The following is a 21395-nucleotide window of genomic DNA, read 5'->3' as shown; positions in this document are numbered from 1 at the left end:
GTGCCAGTATAACCTCTTTGAGCCCCCCCTGAACGGTCGCATCCTCCCCCCTCCCTCCCCCTCCCATTGATCTTTAAGATGACAACTCTATGCAGATGCGTCTTTTCTAAATGTGTCCAACATTTTAAGTTCTGACAAAAAAAAAAAAAAGCCAAGCTGACAAATATGGAAACATGAAATAAAAGACGATTGTTCAGTGTTGTCATGGCTACTTCCTGTTGTCAGGCGCGCGTGTGAATGGACAAACGCGTGCCCAAATGTGTGCGAATGGAACCGCCACGTGACAAACAAGAATCCCGATTAGAAGGGAGAGTTTCTGGAGATTTAATAGTCCGGGGGGGTCATGAAACAGGTTTGCAACAGCAGATTTTGAGAGGGAGGGCGGCCACTTTTTGGGGGGGCGGAGGATGAGTAAGGGTTAGCGTCAACGGAGAAGGTGAGAAGTCTTGAGGTGAGGACGAGAAGGATTTGTGACCAATGAGACGCTCGTCCATGATTTTTTTTTTTTGTCGTCGGCGGCAATTGACGCGTCCCAACGGTCGGTCGACAGGAGGGGACCGAAAAGGGCTGCGTTATGGAGAACGACGTCTGTTGACGAGGGACAGCCCGAGACAAAAACCGACCAATTGATTTTTTTTTGGATGACAAAATCTTTCAAATGCAGGCAAAACGCCAAAGGAGGTTCCCGCACGCCAAGCGTGCTGAAGTGTAAAACTCAAGCAATTACCCGCATTTTCTCCAGAAACTCGCTTGGTTTGGGAAAGATCGACAGGCCGCCTTCACCGAGACATCCGCGGAAGCGCCGCTTCGGTTCTAATCCGCCTTCCGATCCAACTTGGTGACCGTGTGAGCGTAGAGGCCCGGCGACCACTTCGGGGCGACCCCACCGAGACGCGTGAAAGGACAGACGTGGCGTTTTTGGCCTCTGGCGCGTTTGTGCAAGTCTTTTAATGCGTGTAAATGAAGTTGACAGTCGAGTTTGATGTCAAAACACGAAATACAAAATACAAAGTGACATGCGTACGACGATCATACAAGTGTAAGAAGAAGCACAGTCAACATTCAACCGAGAACGCGGGGAGCCGACGTCCTCTACCTCCAAATTCCATTTCCCGCTCTACGACGGCGTCCGTCATCCCTTTCGCTTCAGTCGTCGGCAGTTTAACAAGAACAAATTATCAAAAAGACGTTAGAAAAGTCGAGACCTCAAACTCAGCGGACAAACGGCGCGCGCGCGCACGCTACCATCACGACGCGGACTAGAGCTGCGGCGTCCAGTCAATAAATACTGCAAAAATCTACGCTAGAAATGACAAAGGTCCCTTTTGCGCAGGGCCACGAGGATTACCGTTCATCACAGCTCAAGACGTCTACACACGTACACGTGTCACCATGAACACAAACTAGTCTACACGATCAGGAGCTTCGGAGCTTCCCCGAGGACACGCCGGACCGGGCAGGGCAGGGCAGGGCAGGGCAGGGCAGGGCGTACGTACGCAAAGTCAGTCCAAACCCCGTCCGCCGCCCGGGTCTGGCCGAGTGGGCGCGGCAAGTTCAAATGAAGGCGCCGCCCGCCCAGTGGACCTTCACGTGGTGCCTGAGGTTGGACTTGGAGGAGAAACGCTTGTCGCACTGCGAGCACGTGAAGGGTTTTTCCTTGGTGTGCATGCGGCGGTGGCAGATGAGCTGCGTGGACACCCGGAAGGATTTCCCGCACTCGGGGCACTGGTAGCGTTTGGGCTCGGTGTGGATGCGCCGGTGGTTCTTCAGGGACATCAGGTTGGGGAAGTGCTTGTGGCACGAGTTGCAGAAGAAGCTTCCGGTTTTGTGGCTGTTCTTGTGGTTGACCAGGGAGCTGGCGTGGCGGTAGGAGCGGCCGCACTGCTCGCACACGTGGGCTCTGGGCCCCGCCTCCCGCCCGCCTCGCTCTCGCGCCAAGGTCGGGTCCGGGCCCCGCGGGGGCGCCTGGCCGTGGCTGATTTCCATGTGCAGCCGGAAGCTGGCCCGCGTGGGGAAGGCGCGGCGGCACGAGGCGCAGGTCAGCTCCTGCTGCTTCTGGTGGACCCGCCGGTGGTTGCGGAGCTGCGAGGCCACCCGGAAGCTCTTCCCGCAGTCGTGGCAGCGGTGGCGCCGCAGCTCCGAGTGGATGCGACGGTGGTTCTTGAGGGCCAGGAGGTTGGAGTAGGTCTTGAGGCACACGGCGCAGTGGTAGATGCCGAGCGTGTGCGTGTTCTTGTGGTTGAGGAGGGAGCTGGCGTGGCGGTAAGAGCGTCCGCATTGGTCACACCTGCGCACAGACACCGACCGCGTCAGACAGCGGACGGAAGCGCGCCGAGACGTCGGATGTCCGTTAGCGTTAGCGTCAGCGTCAACAGTATATGATCTGCAATCCGGCTTAGCCAGCGAGAGCACCGGTGGGTGCGGGGCGGGGCTGGGCGGGGCGGAGAGACAACCCCGGTCTGCCGCCGCCGCCGGGTCACCTTCCTAATCTTGTCTACAGGTGGGCCGGTCGCACACAATGACACACAACAACATCAGCAGCAGCAGCAGCAGCACAAAGACAAGAGTGGATGCTAACTGAAAGCAAACGGGGGTGACTTAACTGGTCTGTCTCTCCACTAATTCAATTTGTCCAAACTTCAGAAAAATCCGAATTCCGGCATGCGAATGGTCCCAAGGAAGCCGGATTGGAGATCATATACCTGGAATAGACATGCGCAGAGCTAAAATTCATCTGGACTATTTGCACCAGGACCAAGAATGACAAAAGGAAAAGAGGACAACTCACGTGTACCGACACTGGTCGCCCTGGCCCTGGCCCTGGCCCTCGCCCGCCTTCCTTCTGACCTCCGGGCCCGCCTGGTTGTCCCCGCAGCGGTGGCGGGCCAGGCCGGACCTGCCCTGGAAACTCTTGCCGCAGGCGGGGCAGCCGAAGGGGGTGGCGCCTTCCTCGTGGACCTTCTGGTGGTTCCGCAGAAAGCGGGCCAGGCGGAAGGCTTTCCCGCACGTGTGGCAGATGTGCTTCTTCCGCTGCGTGTGGATGCGCATGTGGTTGCGCAGGGCCATGTAGTTGGTGTAGGGCTTATCGCAGAAGTTGCAGCGGAAGTCGCCCGTCTTGTGCGTGTGCTTGTGGTTGAGCAAAGAGCTGGCGTGCTTGTAGGCGCAGCTGCACAGGTCGCAGGCGTACGGCCTCTCGTCCGAGTCCGGGTCCGCCGAGCTCCGCTCCGCGCCGACGTCGGCCGAGGCCGAGGACGAGGACGGCAGGTGGCGGGCGGGGCAGTCGTGCGCCGCCAGCTGCTGGGCCGACGGAAAGCCCTCGCAGCAGCCGTCGCACTCGAAGTCCATCTGGGCGCCCGGACCTTGCGGACCCTTGCACAGGCCCGCCGTGGTGTGCGTGGCCAGCTGCCGCTGAGTGCGGAAACCCTTGCCGCACTCCTGGCAGTTGTGCTTCTTCTGGGCGAAGTGGAGCCGCAGGTGGTTCTTCATGGCCAGCCTGTTGGGGTACGTCGAGTTGCACACGTTGCAGTGGTACTCGCCGATTTTGTGGAGGTTCTTGTGATTGGCCAAGCTGCCCGCGTGCCGGTACGTCTTGCCGCATTCCTCGCAGGAGAAAGGCCGCCGCCCGCTCTCGGCCGGGTCGAACTTCTGCGGCCTGGACGTTCCCGCCGACGAGTAGGGCTTCTTGAAGGCCTGGTGGGCGTACTTGACGCCCGCCGCGGGGCCCTTGGGCGACTCCCCTCGCACGCCCTGCATCTGAGAGGGGCCGGGTTGCTGGTATCGCGAGGCGTTGGGGCCGGTCCGCACCAGACCTTTCGCCCGGTGTTCCTCGTGGAGACGCAGGTGATTGATCAGCTGCTTTTGGATCTTGAACGCCTTTCCGCATTCTTCACACTTGTGCCTGCAGTCGGGAGGGACACGTCAACGTTGTCGTCCTTTTACACGTGCATTCATCTCCTAAGCATTTTTTTTTTTCTTGTTGCGTGTTAACACGGGCCGCAAATATGTCAACAAGCAGAAGCAGACTTAAGACTTTGCAGGATGATATGCCTCAGATCAGATCTCTCTTTTTTTTTTTAAAAAAAAAACAAGACTTTATTTCATAGTTGGACTGAAACCGAGCATCACCCTGGACTACATACAGACATTCACGGCTCCTTAAAAGGTGGAAAAGTTAAAAAAAAAAAAGGGTGCCATACCGCTTGAGGTCAAAGTGGGTCCTCTGGTGGTTCTTGAGGGCCAGCAGGTTGTAGTAACGCTTCTGACACACCAAGCAGCGGAACACGCCGGTCTTGTGGGACTTTTTGTGGTTGAGGAGGGAGCACGGGTGCCTGTAGCCCCGCCCACACTGGTCACACTTGTGCGGTTTGTCGCTTTGGTCCACCACCGCCCGCCGGCCGTTCCCCGCGACGTCGCGACTCCCGCCCGCGACCTCGCCCCCGGACATCCCTTTGGCTCCGTTGAGGCCCTGCTTACTCAGCGAGCCGGCCCGATTCTTACCGGGACACAGGTGGGTGATAAGGTGGTGGCGGTCAGCGAAGAACACGCCGCAGTCCACGCAAATGTGGCTGCGCCCGTCCATCTTGTCGCCTCCCATGGCCTGTTGTTGACCGTCGGGCCTCTGAGGACCGTGGACGAGTTGGTGATTTAGAAGGTCTTGCTTCCTGGAGAAGCTTTGGCCACAAGTGGAGCAGATCATTCTCCAATCTTGATCCAGGCCGGACGGATTATTGGCGTGACTCCGCAGATGGCTGCGCAGGGCTCGAAGGCTGGCGTAATGGTTCCCGCACACGGAGCACTGGTAGACTTCCCCGTCGTCGTCATCCTTGTCGGCGTTGCCCGGCCTCTTGCCGGCGGCCTGCGAGTACGGTCGCTGACCGCCACCCGCCTCCTTCAGACCGCCGGAGGCCAGTGAGCCGCTGCCGGAGTTGTGGTAGTTCAAGTTGCCTATGAAACCGTTAGACATGTTACTCTGCTGCTGTGGCGGCGGCGGCGGCGGTTGACCGCGGCGGGGGCACATGTGCGACTTGATGCCGGACACGTCGGCATACACCTCGCCGCAGTCGGCGCACACGTGGCGGTCGGCCTGGCGGTGCGCGGAGGAACCGCCGTCGAAGCGGTCGTGGAACTCGAGCGAGTCCAAAGCGCTGCCGTGACCCCCGTCCGCTCCGAAGTGGCCGGGGTCCGCGAGGGTTCCCGGCAGCGAGATGGGCGTCGTGGCGCCGCTGCTCTCCTGCACGTAGCTCTGCTGAGAGTCCAGCGTCAGCGGCTCGGAAGACAACCAGTCATTGGCGTCGCCCAAAGGCTGGCTGGCGGAGCGCCCCTTGTGGCTCCGCAGGTGGCTGTGCAGCGCCGCCAGGTGGGGGTACTGCTTACAGCAGACCGTGCATTGATAGTGGCCCGTCTGGTGGCAGCGCTTGTGGTTGACCAGGCTGCCGGCGTGCCGGTAGCTCTTGCCGCACTCGCCGCACTTAAAGCGGCGCTCGCTGTCTTCGGGAGAGCCCGACGGCTCCGCCCGGCCTCCGGAAGAAGAGGATACCGAGCCCTGGGAAGCGGTGCTTAGCGTCTCTGAGCCGAGTATGGCGCTCTCCGGGCCGTGCGGGGCAGGGTTGGGGTCGTGGGTCAGGTAGTGGACTTTCAGGGTCTCCAGGTCAGGATGTCCCGCACCGCAGTACGCGCACGTGTATATGGGATTGTTGATGGGAGGGCCCATGATGGGGTCGTAGGGACCTCTTTTGTCACCGGGCAAAGGGGGCAAGGGAAGAGGATCCCCGAGAGCCGGGGTGTACGCCGGCGATCGAACCGCGCTCAGATTGTGAGGCATTATGCCGGGAAAGCTCCGGGACAGTCCGAGGGAAGGCGGCGAGGTTGTGTTGTGTAAGAGAATGTGCTCCTGGAAGTCGGCCTTGGTGGGAAGCGCGATCTGGCACAGGTGGCAGAACCAGGAGTTGGCGTTGTCGCTCTGGGTGGCCTGAGAACCGCCGCCGCCACCGCCACCGCGCTCGGACTGGTGGAGGCCGGCGCCGGCGCCGCCGCCGCTACTGCTCACCATGGACCCTGCGGGGTTCTTAAACTTGGAGTGAGTTCTGTCGTGGGTGTTGAGGGCAGCCAGGTTGCTAAACTGTTTAAAGCACACGGGGCACTTGAAGCTTCCTTGCTGGTGACACTTCTTGTGATTGACTAAGCTACCGTGGTGCCGGTAGGTTCTGTCGCACTGGTCGCACTTGAACGGTCGGTCCCAGGCGTCGTCCGACTCGGGGGAACTTTTGGAACCTTCGTGGCTCTGCAGGTGGCCGCCGCTCAAGTGGGAGCGGCCGAAGCCGTCCGAGAGGTCCTGGCTGAGGGCGTAGTCCCTTTCGTGAGGGCCTCCTTCCTCGGGCGTCTCCTCGCTCTCTTCTTCGGCTTGAGCGCTACTTGGGGACAAGGTGTGAATGCGAAGGTGATTCTTGAGGGCCACCGCGTTGGGCAGGGTGCGGGTGCAGACGGGACACTGGAAGGAGCCCACTTCGTGAGACTTTTTATGGTTGGCCAAGCTAGCTGCGTGCTTGTAAATTCGTCCACACTGTTCACACTCAAAACGGGCGCTCTCTCCTTGCTGGTAATGTGCTTTCATATGTTCGAGAAGACTTGGAGTACTGGGGCAGACCATATCACATTCTTTACAGGGGAAACCCTTGGCGCGACTCATATCATGCATTGCCATAGTACTTTGGCGCCAGTTTTCAGGTGGGAGTCCCCACGGTGTGACCGCCGGTAACCATCGGGACTCGCGGGAGGGGCTCTCTTCATAAGTCCAGAGCGCTGCCGGCGGACATCTTGTGCCCGACGGCCAATCGGGCCGCACTCCTCGCAGGCGGCCGGTGAGGTGTTACTATGGAGACAGGAGGGGGGGCATCAACAATGCGTATTAAGGCAGATACAAGAGAAATATTGATATTGATAGTCTGTTTACAGTTGGTACTTTGTCTTGGCCTCCCACCCGGAAGTTATGTTCAACTGATCAACTGTGATCCTCGATAAAACATCCAAATCAAATACAAAGAATTCACAGAGAAATCACAAAAAAAAAAAAAAAAAATCCAGTGAGACACAGTAAAACTGTTCCTGCATAAAGGGAATGCATATGCATACCCCCCCCCAAAAAAAAAAAAAAAAAAAAAAAGAAAAGCTTTGCCCTTCAATCTCTGAACTACAAACAAAGTCTGGCTTTGTAAAAAGGGGTCAAGGCTGGCGATCCCGACCCCCCGACCCTTTTGAGTCACGCTAAACAATTGAATGCTCTTCCGCGAGATGGCAGAAAGTCCTGACCTGTTGCCGTGCATACAAAAGGACGTCAGAAACCAGAACAGACTCGGACTTCACATCGGGTATAGAAATGAAGACAAAAGCAAAATCATTTTTTCATGTTCACTGTGTAATTTTTGCCACGGGCTTCTTTGCTGGTCTGGCCTTTCCTTTATGTGCCCCGGTTCTAGAAAGGTTGAAAAAGAAAACACAATCAAAACCGCTGAACGGCTTGTCGGCACCACTCTACCTACTATTGAAGATTTGCACACCACTCCAACTAGGTAACCTTTTGGACCCTCCACATCCTGACCGCCCCGTCGGGTAGGCGGTACCGATCAATGCAAGTCAAAATTGACCCCTCCGTACGGGGCACTTAAGCACGCCTCCCGAAGCGACGTCACGCCACGTGCGCTGACGCAAGACAAACAATTTGTAAAAAATGGCAAATACAATTCAATACATTCTGAACTGAGAGAGACGCCGTGCTTCTCGTTTCATTCAATCGTTCACACGTAGCAATGTTATGCTAGCGGAGAACGTCTCATTCATTTATACGAGACGTGTATTGAAAATCAAATTTAGGGCATATCTTCGCGCAAACACAGTCTTGGTTAAGCTTCTGGCCGCGAGCCGGCAAGAAAGCGACACGTTTGCGCAGTCCGATCGTCGCTAAATATCGCTCAACAAGGAATAAGTGTGTCAATCGTTCACACGCAGCGGTGTTATGCTAGCGGAGAACGTCTCATTCATTTATACGAGACGTGTATTGAAAATCAAATATAGGGCATACCTTGGTGCAAACATGTGTGTTCCCGTTGATATTAGATGGATTTAGTTGATGGATTTAGTCTTCCACAATGTTTGATCCATCGAAGGCATTTTTCGTACCGGGTCTTCGGTTTTGGAAAGGGTACGAATCGAACTCCACCGACTCGCCTTTCAGGATACCCGTCGTCACGATTACAAAGTCCGTGACTTAACCATATTTTTTGTTAAATAACCCAAATACGCGAGAAAACGCTAACTAAACCTATACTGGACCATGCAATGTTGTCTGAGAAAATGGCGGGAGCAAAAACGGGCTTTGGTCTATGCGGATCTCTGGCCTCTGATTGGTCAGTGACGCGGATTGCGCAATATCCACAGAGGGGTCAATTAGCAGGCAAGGAGGATCACAAAGAAAAAGAAAGAAAGCGAGCCTGATGAGGAGAGAGCTGATGGGCAAAAGAGCGAGAGGAAGACCAACAGGAAGGTGGACGGAGGAAGTGAGGAGGCTCCCGTGGAAAATGATGACAAGCCCGAGGGAAAACAAGAAGACGACCGCGGGCCGCTGAGAAGTGGCCAGCAGGACAAAATTGTCCCCCGGGCCACAGTTTGGGCACCACTGACGTCCCATGTCTGAATGTGATTTGTCATCCGCATTTTGGGGAGGACGGCGCAGCAATCGCGTACCCGTCCAATACTGCGATATTCTCGGACATCCCTCGGGTTGCTTATTCAAGTTGATGTTTATCAAGTAAAGAAATGAATGGCAGCGATGACGGACGGGGTCACGAGGTCGTCCGTCGAAAACTCGCTGCGCTGGGAAGCGAATTGTGTTCAATGGTAAACAAGAAAAAAAAAAAAAAAAATACAAGTCACGGCCCAAGAGTAGCGTCGACACGGACCGCCGTTACCTTAGTTCCATTCATTTTTTTAAACGACACTATCACATTTGGAACTGAAACTCGGTAGTCGATCGGAGAAAGGAGACCAAACCCGCAAAAGTCCACCCGAGACTGTCATGACAGCCACCGTAAAGTGCAAAGGTCATCTCGAATCCAAAACCCTTCTTCATGTTGAAATGATCGCAAAGAAATAAATCAATTCTCCGTCTAAGTTTCAAAATTGTGGAACGGCCATTTTGGGCAAATCATCAACATCCGTCCCATGACGCAAAAACTATCTCAGGGAAGTCCCACCAGCTGTCCAAAAGGGACTTTTGCAGGAACCACCGAGGTCCCCAAGGCAAACGTCGATTGATGAGCGAGTCCAGATTTGGAAGAATTCACTCATTCCTATCTCACGAATGAGCCACAGCAGGACAGGTCCAACGTCCCAAAATGACGACCGCTAAAACTCGGACATTTGCTCCAGCAGTGTTTCTATGGCAACGTGAACGCAAACAGCACTGGACAGGAAATCAGGCGGATTCATATCTGCGTCCTCGTGTTGTTCTTCGAGCGCCGGGACGTGCCGGCGCAATGGCGAGGGGGAGCAAGACGGAGAGGGAGCGGGAGCGGGAGAGTGGGCCGCGGGGGGCCGCCTGACCTTGGCCCGACTCCGGGACGCATCTGGCGGACAAAAGCGGGGCATCGTTCCCGCCGCACGGTTCCGGTTTGACGGAGCTTTGTTCGCTGCGCGGTTAGCGTCGTCATCGCACTGCTTCAAACGAGCCTGCCTGCCTGCCTGCTTCCCGGGTTCGGTTCCGTCCCCGCATCGTGACGGCCAGCCGCGCCTCCCTTCCTCCGAAAAAGCCCACCGTTGAACGACACGTTTGACTTTGACCAAAACGCCATTTTGGCCAGAAACGACGAGTAGCCCGCTAACGTCGGCTAGCTAGCGAGCGCCCGCCCGGCCGGCCGGCCGCTCGCGGCAAACGAACCGCGGCACGAGCGAACCGCGACCAACGCGCGCGAGACGCCCGCCCGCTGTTGTCCGCAATCTTTGGGCTGACGGCGGTGCAGCCGCGGCCGACCGACCGACCGACCGGCCTGCCTTGCGGCCGCATCAGCCCCGTCCGCTAGCCGCCGAGCTAGCTAGCCCGCAGCTACACAAAGATGTCGAGAGGGGGGAAAGGAGCCGCAGCTTCGGGAGCCGCTCCGAGCGTCAAACTTACCCGTCCGCCGGCTTCCGCGTCCCGCTATGCGAGGTGAGCTCGGTCGGCGTGCGGATGCGACACTCGTCTGCTCAGCGAAGACTCGCCATGTTTATTTCTCGTACATTTTTTTTTTTTTTTTTTGTTCTTCCACACTCGGTTGTCCGCCGCCGCTACGACGACGACCGGGACGACGACGAAGAAGCACTTCCGCCGCGCAGGCGCGGCGCGGCGCCGCGTCCGGCCGAGAAGCACCACGAACCGGCGACGCCGAGTTGACGTCTGTGACCCGCTCGTGCGACCTGCCCAGAAGCGTTTTCATGCGGACGAAAGACGCGAGCGCCATGTTGGCTCGCTGAGCCCCCGACACCGTTGCTTTGCTTGGACTCATTCTTGTTTCTTGTTATTGTTGTGATCCCTCTTTCAACAACAAATACATAAAATAAACAAGAACGTGTAGCGATGGCTTCCACCGTTGTTAAAAAAAAAAAAAAAACAAACAAAACTTTATTAAAAGCGTCATTTGAAGGAAACAAAAAAGGAGCCAGGGGATTTGAAATCAAAACATTAAACGCAGAATGACAGGTTTACAGTTAACTATGGGACTCGTCTATTGTTTGGTTTCGCCCCCATAAAAAAAAATATTTGGAATTGTGGATATGATATTTCACAAGAATGATCAAGTTGAAAAAAAAGACGTGCTTGGTATTATTGCTATCATTAATGAAGAAATACAATGTTTCCAATCACAAGTGACGCCCGAGTCAATACTATGAACGATAAAACGGAATACATATTTCCACAATTTGACGTTGTCCCAATGTGCTCCCGCAAAACACAAAAACTCAAGATCAACTTTGACAAAATACTACCCGAGAAAAAAGTGGTTTGAAGAGTCCGAGTCCAAACGGCGTCTCCGCCCGCATCATGTTGAAAGTGGATGCTGATTTTTGTCTCACTACAAGTCCCAGAATGCCAAGCCCCGTGACGTCATATTTCCGCGCTTCCGCAGCGAGCGCGCTCGACGCGACGCGACAATGGGCCCCGTCGAGGTAAATTTCATTTGTTCCTTTTTCAAAACCGTCTACAAACATTTTGCTTGTGAGTTTGCTTCATTTGAGTCCGACACGCGTAGAGAGCCGAAAGCATGACAGCGACGATGCCGTCTCTTAAATAGTTCACACAACTTCGAGTAGGATAAAAATCTTTAGTTTTTATGTATTTTATTTTTTTTTAGGTGGGATTATTGTGGTATGTAGGGAAAATTAGATCCGGGTTTAAACATTCAAGTGTCGTTATGAAAAAAAGAAAAGAAATGGTGGAGCAGCTGTAGAGCGTTGGGCTGAACAGTTCTGAGGATCTGGGTTCGAATCCCGGCCCCCCACGCGTGGACTTCTCATGTTGTCCCCGTGCCTGTGAGGCTTTCCTCCCACATCCCCAAAACAGGCTTGCATTCATTGGAGCCCCCGTTGGTGTGATTGTGAGTGCGACTGTTGTCTTGTCTGCGTGTGGCCTGCGATTGACTGGCGACCGGCTCAGGGTGTACCTCGCCCGATGACAGCTGGGATAGGCTCCGGCGCTACCGTACCGCGATCCTCGTGAGGATAAGCGGCTCAGAAAATTGATGGACGACGGAATGAACGTCGTAGGCATTGGGGGGGGCGCGCATCTAAAAAGGCCGGCCGAGTCCCTTGACGAGCGTGTGCCGCGTCCGCAGCTTCTGCACATGTCGGTGTTCTCGCAAAGTTTTTCGCCGTGCGGACGCTTCTTGGCGGCGGGAAACAACTACGGAGAGATCGCCATCTTCAGGTGAGCTCGACGACGCCGCGGGTGACGACGACGACGGCGACGTGGATTGTGACCAAGGTGGCGGCGTCAGTTTGTGTGCAGCTTTGAGTCCGGACGCGTCGGAGGCGGCTCGGAAGCCCGCGTTGACCTTTCCAGGTGAACGAGGTGGCGGCGCCGTCCGACGGTCTGCCGTCTGTCTGTCCGTCTTGAGCGTCTGTCCGTCTTGTGTGCGTTCCAGCTCACGACGGTCCGGTCTTCTGTCTGGAGTCGTTCGGCGGGCATCTTCTGAGCGCCGGCGACGGGTCGGTCAGCGCCTGGAATTGGGCCGAACTCATCAAGAAGGTTGCGAGCGAGCGAGCGAGCGCGACGGCTGGACGGCGGCAGCTTGTGTCTCATTTGCTCTTTCTTGTGTTTGCCTTCAGAACGTCAAAGCGCTGTGGACCAAGAGACCCCAGTACAAGTGAGTGTCCGGTCCCGGGTCGACGGGCGCCTCGCGTGACCCGCCTTCTCTCTCTCTCTCTCTCTCTGCTTCAGGGCCAACATGGAGATTCCCGAGATCAACGCCATGGTCGTCAACCCTCGAGTGAGTATGGCAACGCCCGTCGGCGTCCGTTCCGCGTTCTTGTTATCCACGTACTGGTACGCTCTCCGGCCTCGCTCGTGCAGTTGTCGGGCTTTTGGTTCCGGTGAGACCGAACGGCATCACGTGAGGGTCTTATCGCTGGAGACCAAAAGCGCAGTCGCACGCGGACTTGAAGAAATGCGCTGACCGGCTTCCCGTAAAGTCCCAAGTTCTCGAGGGCCCGGCGGCCTTCTTCAAAACCAGAATTTCTCAAGTCCCTCTGCGGCGACTGGGCGGGACGGGCCGCGGCCTCAAAATCCCAATAAAGTTGCCGACCGTTGAAGAAGCGAGAAACCCCTTTCAAAAAAGTTGCGCTTGTGTGTCAGGACAACAGCGTGGTGCTCGGCGGCGGCGACAACAACGTTCACGTCTTGGACCTGGAGAACGGCGTCTTCAAGGTCTGAGCGAGTCGACGAACGAGCGGGGTGAGTCGGCGGCGCTGACGTTTGCGCGTGTGCGTCCGCAGTCCGTCTTGCGGGGACACTCGGACTACGTTCACTGCCTGAGCGTGAGGGAGCGCGAGGGCGAGATTCTGTCGGGCAGCGAGGACGGCGCCGTCCGGATGTGGGGTGAGTCTCCCCCGCCCGACGGGTTGCACCTTTTCCACTTTCCACATTTCAACTTCCAAATTCGGCTTCAAACGCGGCCGGCGCCCCCTCCGTGTTTTTTGTGTGCAGACTGCAGGACGTCTCGGTGCGTCCACTGCGTGGAGGTGCACAAGTACCAAGTAAGTGGCCGGCGCGCAACTCCCTCCAGGGGGCGACTGCGAGGCTTTCGCTCATTCATCGTGCCGCCGCCGCCGTGCCGTTTGTCAGAAATGTGCCCGCCCTCAGTTTGGCAAGTGGATCGGCTGTTTGACGACCGACTCGGATTGGATGGTAAGAAAACCCCCAAATCCGGTACGGCGGACCTCCGCTTGAAAATGCGCCCCGAGACCAGTTTCACGGCAGGGTCTCGGCCTTGAGAACGTCCTTCCTGAGGTGAAATTCCACAGGGGGTCCGACCCTCTTCCTCTTCCTCTTCCTCCTCCTCGCTCCAACAAAAAAAAAGTTTTCGGTCACCAGCAAATGGATAAATATGTAAACGCTGAACGGCAAATATGCGGAGGTTCGCCGTACGCGTAAGCCCGTCGCGCGATCCCGGTTCCTGACGGCGGTTTTGGCGCAGCTGTGCGGCGGGGGGCCGTCCCTTTCCCTGTGGCACCTTCGCTCTCTGACGCCGACGTCCGTCTTCGCGCTGAGCGGCTGCCAGAGACGAGCCAGCTTCTACCAGGACATGGTGAGCGGAACCCGCCTCGGCCCGAGCGGCGCCGGCTTTGAACCCGCGCGTCCGTCCCGACGCAGATTCTGGCGGTGGGCCAAGGTGCCGCGGTGTCCCACTGCCTGCTGGGGGGGGAGGTCAAGGCTCAGATCCCGTGCACGCCCGACAACATCAACAGCCTGGAGCTCAACGCCAACAGTGCGGAACACCAGGTAACAGGCCCGCTCGTCTTTTGGGTCATTCGCTCCTCTGACAATTTCAACTTGGCGGTTTTGTCACCATTTTTCAGAAGAAATCTGTCCCATGTTGTCCCTAACCTGCAGTTTTATTGTTACAGTGAACACTACGTGTGGGAAATACGGGTTGTGGGTTCGGATCCCACTGGGGGGGCCTCCGCTCCCTGAGAAGGGCATCCGGTGTAAAAACGGTGCCAAACATATGCGCGTTCACCTGAGACGACACGCTGCGGCGAAGCCCACAGAAACCGCAACAAGCGGGAAACCAAACCGAACGTGGTTGACGTGGTCATTGTTGGAGCAGAATTGAAAAATGAGCCACATTTCCCCAGTTCAGTTCGATTGGACGACGCAGGCAGGCGTCCTTCTGGCCGTCCGCAAAAGGGGCCAGTGCAACATTTTTGCCCCCACTAGCTTAGCGTCACGTAGGCACGTTCCTCAAAGAGGCCACGGTGGCTTTGATTCGTTAACTCCCCTTTGAAGCTTTTGCTTTTTTTTCTCTCTCTCTCTCTCTCTCTCTCTCTCTCTCTCTCGAGTAAAATGCATACTTGCCTTTTTGTACAGTAACGGAGCACAAGCACTTTGTTTTTGAAAAAAAGTCACGCTTATTGCTTTTTTGGAACAAACGGGTGCGAAATCCTGGTGGGTCCTGACGACGATGTCGTGTTGCAGGTGTTGACGGCGGCAGGAAGCAGCCGGTACGTGGACGTCTTCACCAACGTGTCGTACCGAGCCTTCTCGTTACGCTTTTGAAGCACACAAACAAAGCTGTCAACTTTTGACTGTTATTTTCTTGTAAGCGTCGTGAATAAAACGCCACCTGTGCTCGCCGGCGGTCTCGCGCTGTTTTGTCGCGGCATCATCTGGCGGCGGACAAACACGCCTGGCGGACGCTCTGCGCCCACGTGTGCAGAACCTCCGTCAGCGAGTGTTTGTCGGGAAGCTGCAGCAGTTTGGACGCCAGCGTCCTGTGGACCGCCTGCAGGAAGCGGTTGGCGCCTGCGCACAGGCGGGAAGTCGTTGGCGAGCTTCTCCACGAACGACGTACTTCCAAAATGCCATCATCAAAACGTGAATTTGTTGCGATCCGTCAGGCTTGTAACTTCAAACATTGGCACTGATGATCATTTGCGATGCATTCCCAGCCTTTAAAAAAAAAAAAAAAAACCGGGGCGGGGGCAACCAGTTCTAAGGACCGGCCGGGTCCGTCCGTGTGGACTTTGGACGTCCGCCTGCGTGCCCCCAACCCCCCTCCCCCCCTCCCCCCAACCACCACCACCAAAAACAGCCGCTGGTGAATGACCGCCAGATTTTGGCACGAGGCATATTTTGGTTTGAAGAGATGAAAACCGTCAATGTCGCCAACGCAGCCTTACCATACTGATCGGCGCCGTCGGCCCAGTAGGGACTTTGGTCCGGATAGTCCGCAGGAACGCTGACCTGCAGCGGAGGAACGCTGGGGAGGTTTTTGTCCTCTGGGCCCAAGGAAAAAAAACATGAAATCAACAGAGATGAAGATGATCCTAAATTGGGGGTGGGGGGTTCCCCCTCGCTCACCCAACTTGCACACGAGGTGCACGGCGCCGTTGTTGCTGCAGTGGGCCGGGTCCAGGTGCACCAGGAATTTGACATCCAGGCGGGCCACCTCCCCCTGCAGGATGTTGGGGACCGTCTGGCGCTCGTCCTCGTCACACTTCCTCTTACGGGACGAGACGGGGGGGGCGCTGCGCAGTTCCCAAACGTACTTGTAAACTTTTGCAATTTGGATTTGATTGGAGCGGCGGGCGCCCTTTGACCCCATTCAGCCCGACCAACTTTTGCGGGAGACGGTCGCCCGTTTGGCTTCGCGTGAGGCTTACGTGATGGGGGGGCCGTGAATGGCGGCCATGGCGGGGGCGAAGGTGCGGTGCAGCGAGTGGTTGAAGAGCGGCGAGCGGAGGTTGGCCATGACGGCGTCCAGCAGGGGCTGACATAAATACTGCTGCTTGGTCGCCAGGGGGGGCGGGGGAGGGGTGGGCTAAACCAACACACACACACGTGTGAGCGTGACGACCGCACGGCGCCTGATGACGTCACAGCTCACCACCACCGCCATGTCGTTCTTCAGCTTCTCCAAGGCGATCTCGCACTTCTGCAAAGTCTTCAGAGGGCACCTGAAAGGAAGGAGGACATCGGCGAGCCGTCCGTCACCGCGGTAACGCCGACTAGCTTACGGAGCGTCGCTAGGCTAATGTGGACTAGCGGACTTTCAGAACGGGCCGTCGCCGCGGTTACGAAAATTAGCATCGCAGCGACGCCACGTGCTGTCACCACGGTAACGCGCCCTCGGCGACAAAGAGGCCGTACGCGAGGATGCTGTTGCCACGGTAACGCAAAGTCGAGGGTCACCTGGTGTTGGGGTCCGTGAGGATGTTGAGGAGACTTTTCATTTTGCTGAGGTCCTTCTTCCGTTCTGACAACAACAACCACACACGGGAAAGGCGTTAGCATTTAGGGGGACCCCCCCCCCCACCCGTAGCGCGCACCCCCCCCCCTCTCCCCCCACCTTCGTTCTTGTCAATCTTGTTGATCATCCGGCGTAGTGGCTCGATGTATTTGGAAAGTTGTTTGAGTTTCTCCATGTACTGCTGGTCCTCCTGGGACGCCGCCCCTGCCGGACTCATAACGGAATTTGGGTTTCCTGTTTTTTTTTTTTTTTTTTTTTTTTGGGGGGGGGGGGGGGGGCACATGATGTCCTCAAATGGTGTGTGTGTGTGTGTGTGTGTGTGTGTGTGTGTACCAGGAGTGCTGAGCGGGCCAGGGGAAGAGACTCCGTAGTTCTGGGGCGTCCTGGCGGTGGAGGGACTCTGCGAGGGCTGGGGGGACGGGCTGGGCTGGAACCCGCCCGGAGACGGCGCGGGACCGGAGCTGGGGGCGGGGCGCGGCCGAGGGTTAAGCCGCAAAACGGGAGGTCGGGATGGGGGGGGGGGGGGGGGGGGCTTTTACCTGGCTGAGTTGGGCTGCGAAGCGGGAGGCTGGGGAGAGGGCTGGGGGGGCGGAGGCATGGACTGGGGGGTCTGGACCTGCACAGGCGAGGGCGACGACATCATGGCGTGCTGCTGCGCCTGCCGGGACGAAGCCACCCGATGACCGACGGGCCCCGAAAAAGTCACGGGTCAGAGGTCGTACCTGCTGAGTTACGGCGGCGTTGGGGGTCGGGATGGAGCCGACCAGAGGAGGGCGGGTCAGCCGGGCCGGCATCTGCATGTTGGGTCGCACCAGCTGGGCGGAAGGGCTCGCGTCATTGACGCCGGCGATTCCTTGTCGGATTCCCCGCTGAGGGCTGCGACTCACCTGTCCTGTCGCGGCGGCCATTTGCGCCTGCGCCTGCGCCTGCTGCTGCTGTTGCATCGCTGCCCGGACCTGACACACACGGGCATGGCGGGGGTGAGGACAGAACACGGGGACGGCCGCTTAGACCAGCGGCATAGGAGCGATGCATCGGGAGGTTGGGGGTGACGGACGCTATCTTAGGGACCGGGGCTCTGACCTGGAAGGCCTGCTGCATCTTGAGCTGCTGCTGCTGCTGACTCAGCGAGTTGATGGGGACGTGCTGGGCCGGCGCCATCTGCCCGGCCAAAGACTGCGGCACCATGGCGCCCTGTTGCTGCTGCAGGAGCGGCTGCATGGGGCCCGGCTGCGCCTGCTGCTGCTGGACCAAGTGCTGGATGGACTGAGCCTGCGCATGCTGCTGCTGCTGCTGCAGCTGCAACTGCACCATCTGCTGCTGCTGCATCCTGGACTGATGCATCTGCGCACAAAAGGAAGCGGGAAGGGCTGAAAGGTGGCGAGGGAGCGGCGACCCCAAACCCGGCCCAGTGGTGCTACCTGGTTCTGTTGCTGCTGGGTCTGCTGCTGCTGGGCTCTCAACTGCTGCTGAACCTGGAACTGCTGCTGCTGCTGAGCCTGAAACTGTTGGAACTGCAAGTTCTGCTGCTGCTGCTGCTGTTGCAGGGACAACTGGGCGGGACCCCCCACTGAGGACCAGGACAACAAGGGGGGAGGCTCACAAGACGACACGCGGAACCTCGCGAGCGTTTGCCATTTTGATTCCGTTGTGAGTCAAAACGACGTCCGCGCACACGTGAGCGGTCCGACTCCCCCCCAGCGAAGAAACTAAACAGCAACAGGAACGACTTCCTCCGTGGCCCGGCGAACGCACTCACAGCTTTGCGGGTTTCCAGATACGCCGGGCATGGCGTGCTGGCCTATCTGCGCCATGGCCCCCATGCCCCCCACGGGGGCGCCGGCGGGGCGGGGCCCCATGCCGACGGGGACCGGGCCCCCTCCGACGCCCGTCAAGTTAGTCAGGGCGTTGATGGGATCTGGCGGAGACAAGGCACACCGTTACAGGCGCCGCCCGCGTGCGGCGACACGGGCACGCGTGCTCACCTGGACCGCCCAGTGTCTTCTTTTCTGTTCCCCCCCCCACAAAAAAAAAAAAACAAGGCAACGGTCAAGGGTCAGGGGTCAGGACTGCCGAACGAGCGGTCGATCGATCACTCACGGATTTCGCGGTAGTGGATAATGAGCCGGGCCACCAGAGACAGATACTCCTCCTGCAAATACACGGCGCCCATCAGAGGCGGGGTCCGTGTTCCCCCGCCTCTCCTCTCACATCTTTTTGCCGACACGCTGACATTGTACGGCTGCAGCCGACGACAACGGGGAAAGGAAATGCCGAATGCCATTTGGGGGGGGGGGGGGGGCCTTTGTTCTGTGACTGCTGACCAGAATTTTGACTTCATTGGCATCCCCAAAAACTGAACTTTCCCAGACTTAGAAATGATTTTTGGGGGAAAATGGCAAAGTAAGCCCCCCCCCCCCACCCCCCACGACGGTGCACCCCTTCCCTATTTTGGGGGGGGGGGGCGGCCCATTTGTTACATTCCAGCGGCGCGGCAACTCACTCTGGACTTGGCTTTGACGTAAACGTGGTTCTCCATGTCCGTGCTGGACTTGTTGTGTCCGCTTCCCGCCTTCCTCATGGCCTCCTCGCTGCAAACACAACGAGACGCCACACGATGAGGATTTTTGCTTTTCTATGACGAGCGGGGGGTCCGGCGTCGTTGCAGATTTTGATTGAAATGTGCCGGTTTTTCCCAACGGTACGTCTTTCGAGCTCTTTTGAAGAGACGAGGCGCCGCCCGCCAACATTTGCAAATGCTCTCGTGTGACTTGTCCAACCGAACTGTTAGCATGAATGCCGGCACGCAACCTACCAGGTGATGGCGCTCACGAGGCAGTGAGGAACAAGCAGAAGAAGCGTCCATTGGGCCGCACGCTGCCTGTGGAGGCGGGTCAGTACAGAACAGTACAGTACACGCCGACGGCGTCACACGGAAACGGAAAAGTATGGCAGCACGGCCAACACAATAGCATCATAGCGAGCAAATCAAATACAGAAGAGAACGGCTGACGAAATCAAAATGTGCACTTTCAACGCTGTTTAGCTCCTCCCCCGCACGCTTTGCGACACCCTCAGCGCCCACCGATATCCAATATCGCAACATATAACGAGTGGCTTAAAAAAAAAAAGACAACCTGGAAGAGGCCACGTGAGAGGAGGAGGACATGATGGGATGCAGATCCTGGAGTCATTTTTGACAAGAATTCCCCGGGGGGGGGGGGGGGTGCTCGGCACCAGAACGCAGACTTCGCAGCAGCTCGAGCCGAGTTCCCACATGAAGCGAATAATGACTGACACGACACGTTTGTTTTTCTTTAAGATGGGACAGCGCTTCCCCTTCGCCACATCGAGGATCCCGTCGGTGGATTTCGGCTTTGTGCTCCTCCGCACCATCCGAACTTCTCCGGCTCAGCCAGCTTCCTGACAAGGGGGGGGGGGGGGGACACGGCGGACGAGGCCGAAGGAGCCGGCCCCGTCCGCACGCGCTCTTCGGCGGCGGGGCGCCCCAGGGCCGCGTCCTCTCCCCGCTTCTCTTCTCTCTACACGAACGGCACCACCTCAAGGCTGTCAAAGCCCAAAAGCAAAAGTCGACGAAACCTCAACTTTGTCCTCCCTGGCAATGAACTTCCTGAAAGGGCGCGTTTTGTTGGCAGGCCAATTATGATTACAGATCATCGAGCACTCACGCACGTGTGTCGTTGACCCGTACGAGGATCTGCCACATTGTCCCAACCTCAAGTCCTTTTCAACTGCCCCCGTTCCTTGAAGTCGCGGCCCCCGTCTGCGCCCGGGCGTCGCTCGGAATGCTGGAGGTTTGCATCATTTGCACAGTTGTTTTCCATCACTGGCTCCGCGCAATCGTCGACGTCTGCGGTCCTCGAGCAGCTCCAACTTCCTTGCATACTTGGCCAATAAAGATGATTTTGACATCCGATGGCAAAACGGGCCATTTGCCGGTCTCCCCCTCATTAGGGCCGCGGGGGCTGAAATTGGGCCAGCTCAGGGGCGCACCCTGAGGACGGACGGACGGACGGACGGACGGACCGGGTGGTCTCTTCGATCACGCTCGTCGCCAACAAGCGTACGAAGGACAAGTTGGCGGCTGAAAAGAAGGCAACTAACGTCACGCGATCTAGCCCCCGACACCGGTGTGCTCCGGACAAATGTGCATTTTAATACTTGCGTCGCTAGATGTAGTATTTGATGGAGCGAAACGAAGCTGGAAATACAGAAAAGAAGAGCAAATCTCACATTTGAGCGACGACTTTCTGTCTGAACTGAGGACTCCTCCAGTCGCTGTCGGGTCCCGGAACCTCCATGGGGACGAAAGACAAGAACTAGTTGGTAGAACGGGTGTGAGACAAAAATCAAAACAAAACAAAACAAAACGTGAATTTAACGAGCCGGTCGTCGGAGTCGTCGTCGTCGTCGTCTTCTTCTTCTCGTTCTTCGGGCCTTGTCTTCTTCTACGTCTTCCGCGTTCAGCGAAATGGCGACGCCAGTTTCTGCTCTGTACGCGACTGCCACCTACCGGACGAGTGTTTCATTGCCAGAGCGCAGCGAGTATTGAGCTCGGAACCTCCTTTTTTTTTTTTTTGCGGTCCATGTCCACGTTTCAAGTCCTTACGATTGTTTGATTGTCGGGCCCGAACCGGAAAGAAGTGCTTAGACCGGTTTACCGGATGCGGAAGGATACATAAAGGTTTGGCGCGCGTGAGCGAGCGCATGTTGAGGACTTTCGTCTTTTAACAAACCAAAGGTCGAGTTATGGCTTCTTTATACTTGATCAATATGCAGTACTATGTAGTCGTATGCTGCTCCTGTTGGGTTTTCCCAGTTAAACGCGTGAGGCGACCGCGGCGCCGGCCGTCACCGCGGCTCCTTGCGTTGATTCTCGAG

The 21395-nt window shown here is 57.2% G+C and overlaps 3 protein-coding genes and 1 long non-coding RNA gene across 10 annotated transcripts; 2 read left to right on the top strand and 2 right to left on the bottom strand.

Annotated features, from left to right (window-relative positions):
- Positions 1–216: 216 nt before the first annotated feature.
- si:dkey-89b17.4 (zinc finger protein 646) lies at positions 217–11117 on the bottom strand. Of its 4 annotated transcripts, none has more exons than XM_061845486.1 (5): positions 10163–10351; positions 4197–6868; positions 2789–3898; positions 2604–2702; positions 2147–2287 (listed from the first exon to the last, which is right to left on the bottom strand). In XM_061845486.1, the coding sequence occupies exons 2-4, from the start codon at positions 6698–6700 to the stop codon at positions 2624–2626; spliced, it is 3693 nt and encodes a 1230-aa protein (XP_061701470.1). In that variant the 5' UTR covers positions 6701–6868; positions 10163–10351; the 3' UTR covers positions 2147–2287; positions 2604–2623. The 4 variants fall into 4 exon arrangements, with proteins under 4 accessions (XP_061701469.1, XP_061701467.1, XP_061701470.1 ...); XM_061845487.1 differs by having other exon boundaries at positions 2152–2290; positions 2606–2702; XM_061845485.1 differs by lacking the exons at positions 2604–2702; positions 10163–10351 and adding an exon at positions 11014–11117 and having other exon boundaries at positions 217–2287.
- Positions 8333–10600, top strand: LOC133514134 (uncharacterized). The gene is made up of 2 exons (XR_009798722.1): positions 8333–10195; positions 10344–10600. It is a non-coding gene; the product is annotated as an uncharacterized LOC133514134 (long non-coding RNA).
- thoc6 (THO complex 6) lies at positions 11091–14881 on the top strand. Of its 3 annotated transcripts, none has more exons than XM_061845516.1 (13): positions 11091–11193; positions 11859–11950; positions 12021–12085; positions 12168–12271; positions 12352–12389; positions 12464–12512; positions 12878–12949; positions 13018–13120; positions 13229–13278; positions 13367–13429; positions 13719–13829; positions 13895–14023; positions 14720–14881. In XM_061845516.1, exons 1-13 carry the CDS (start codon positions 11179–11181, stop codon positions 14798–14800), a joined length of 972 nt encoding a protein of 323 aa, XP_061701500.1. In that variant the 5' UTR covers positions 11091–11178; the 3' UTR covers positions 14801–14881. The 3 variants fall into 3 exon arrangements, with proteins under 3 accessions (XP_061701500.1, XP_061701501.1, XP_061701499.1); XM_061845517.1 differs by lacking the exon at positions 14720–14881 and adding an exon at positions 14149–14285; XM_061845515.1 differs by lacking the exon at positions 14720–14881 and having other exon boundaries at positions 13895–14348.
- med15 (mediator complex subunit 15) lies at positions 14567–20960 on the bottom strand. 2 transcript variants are annotated; one of them, XM_061845500.1, is made up of 19 exons: positions 20748–20960; positions 18997–19084; positions 18594–18645; positions 18479–18502; positions 18253–18411; positions 17915–18063; positions 17577–17837; positions 17381–17449; positions 17216–17308; positions 17033–17151; positions 16827–16954; positions 16593–16727; positions 16436–16499; positions 16131–16200; positions 15907–16064; positions 15605–15771; positions 15424–15522; positions 14868–15046; positions 14567–14793 (listed from the first exon to the last, which is right to left on the bottom strand). In XM_061845500.1, the coding sequence occupies exons 1-18, from the start codon at positions 20813–20815 to the stop codon at positions 14907–14909; spliced, it is 2043 nt and encodes a 680-aa protein (XP_061701484.1). In that variant the 5' UTR covers positions 20816–20960; the 3' UTR covers positions 14567–14793; positions 14868–14906. The 2 variants fall into 2 exon arrangements, with proteins under 2 accessions (XP_061701484.1, XP_061701485.1); XM_061845501.1 differs by lacking the exons at positions 18479–18502; positions 18594–18645 and having other exon boundaries at positions 20748–20775.
- Positions 20961–21395: the final 435 nt, after the last annotated feature.

The sequence above is a fragment of the Syngnathoides biaculeatus genome, chromosome 16, assembly GCF_019802595.1.
Source record: "Syngnathoides biaculeatus isolate LvHL_M chromosome 16, ASM1980259v1, whole genome shotgun sequence".
Taxonomy (NCBI): domain Eukaryota; kingdom Metazoa; phylum Chordata; class Actinopteri; order Syngnathiformes; family Syngnathidae; genus Syngnathoides; species Syngnathoides biaculeatus.
This window is presented reverse-complemented; position numbering and strand designations above follow the sequence as displayed.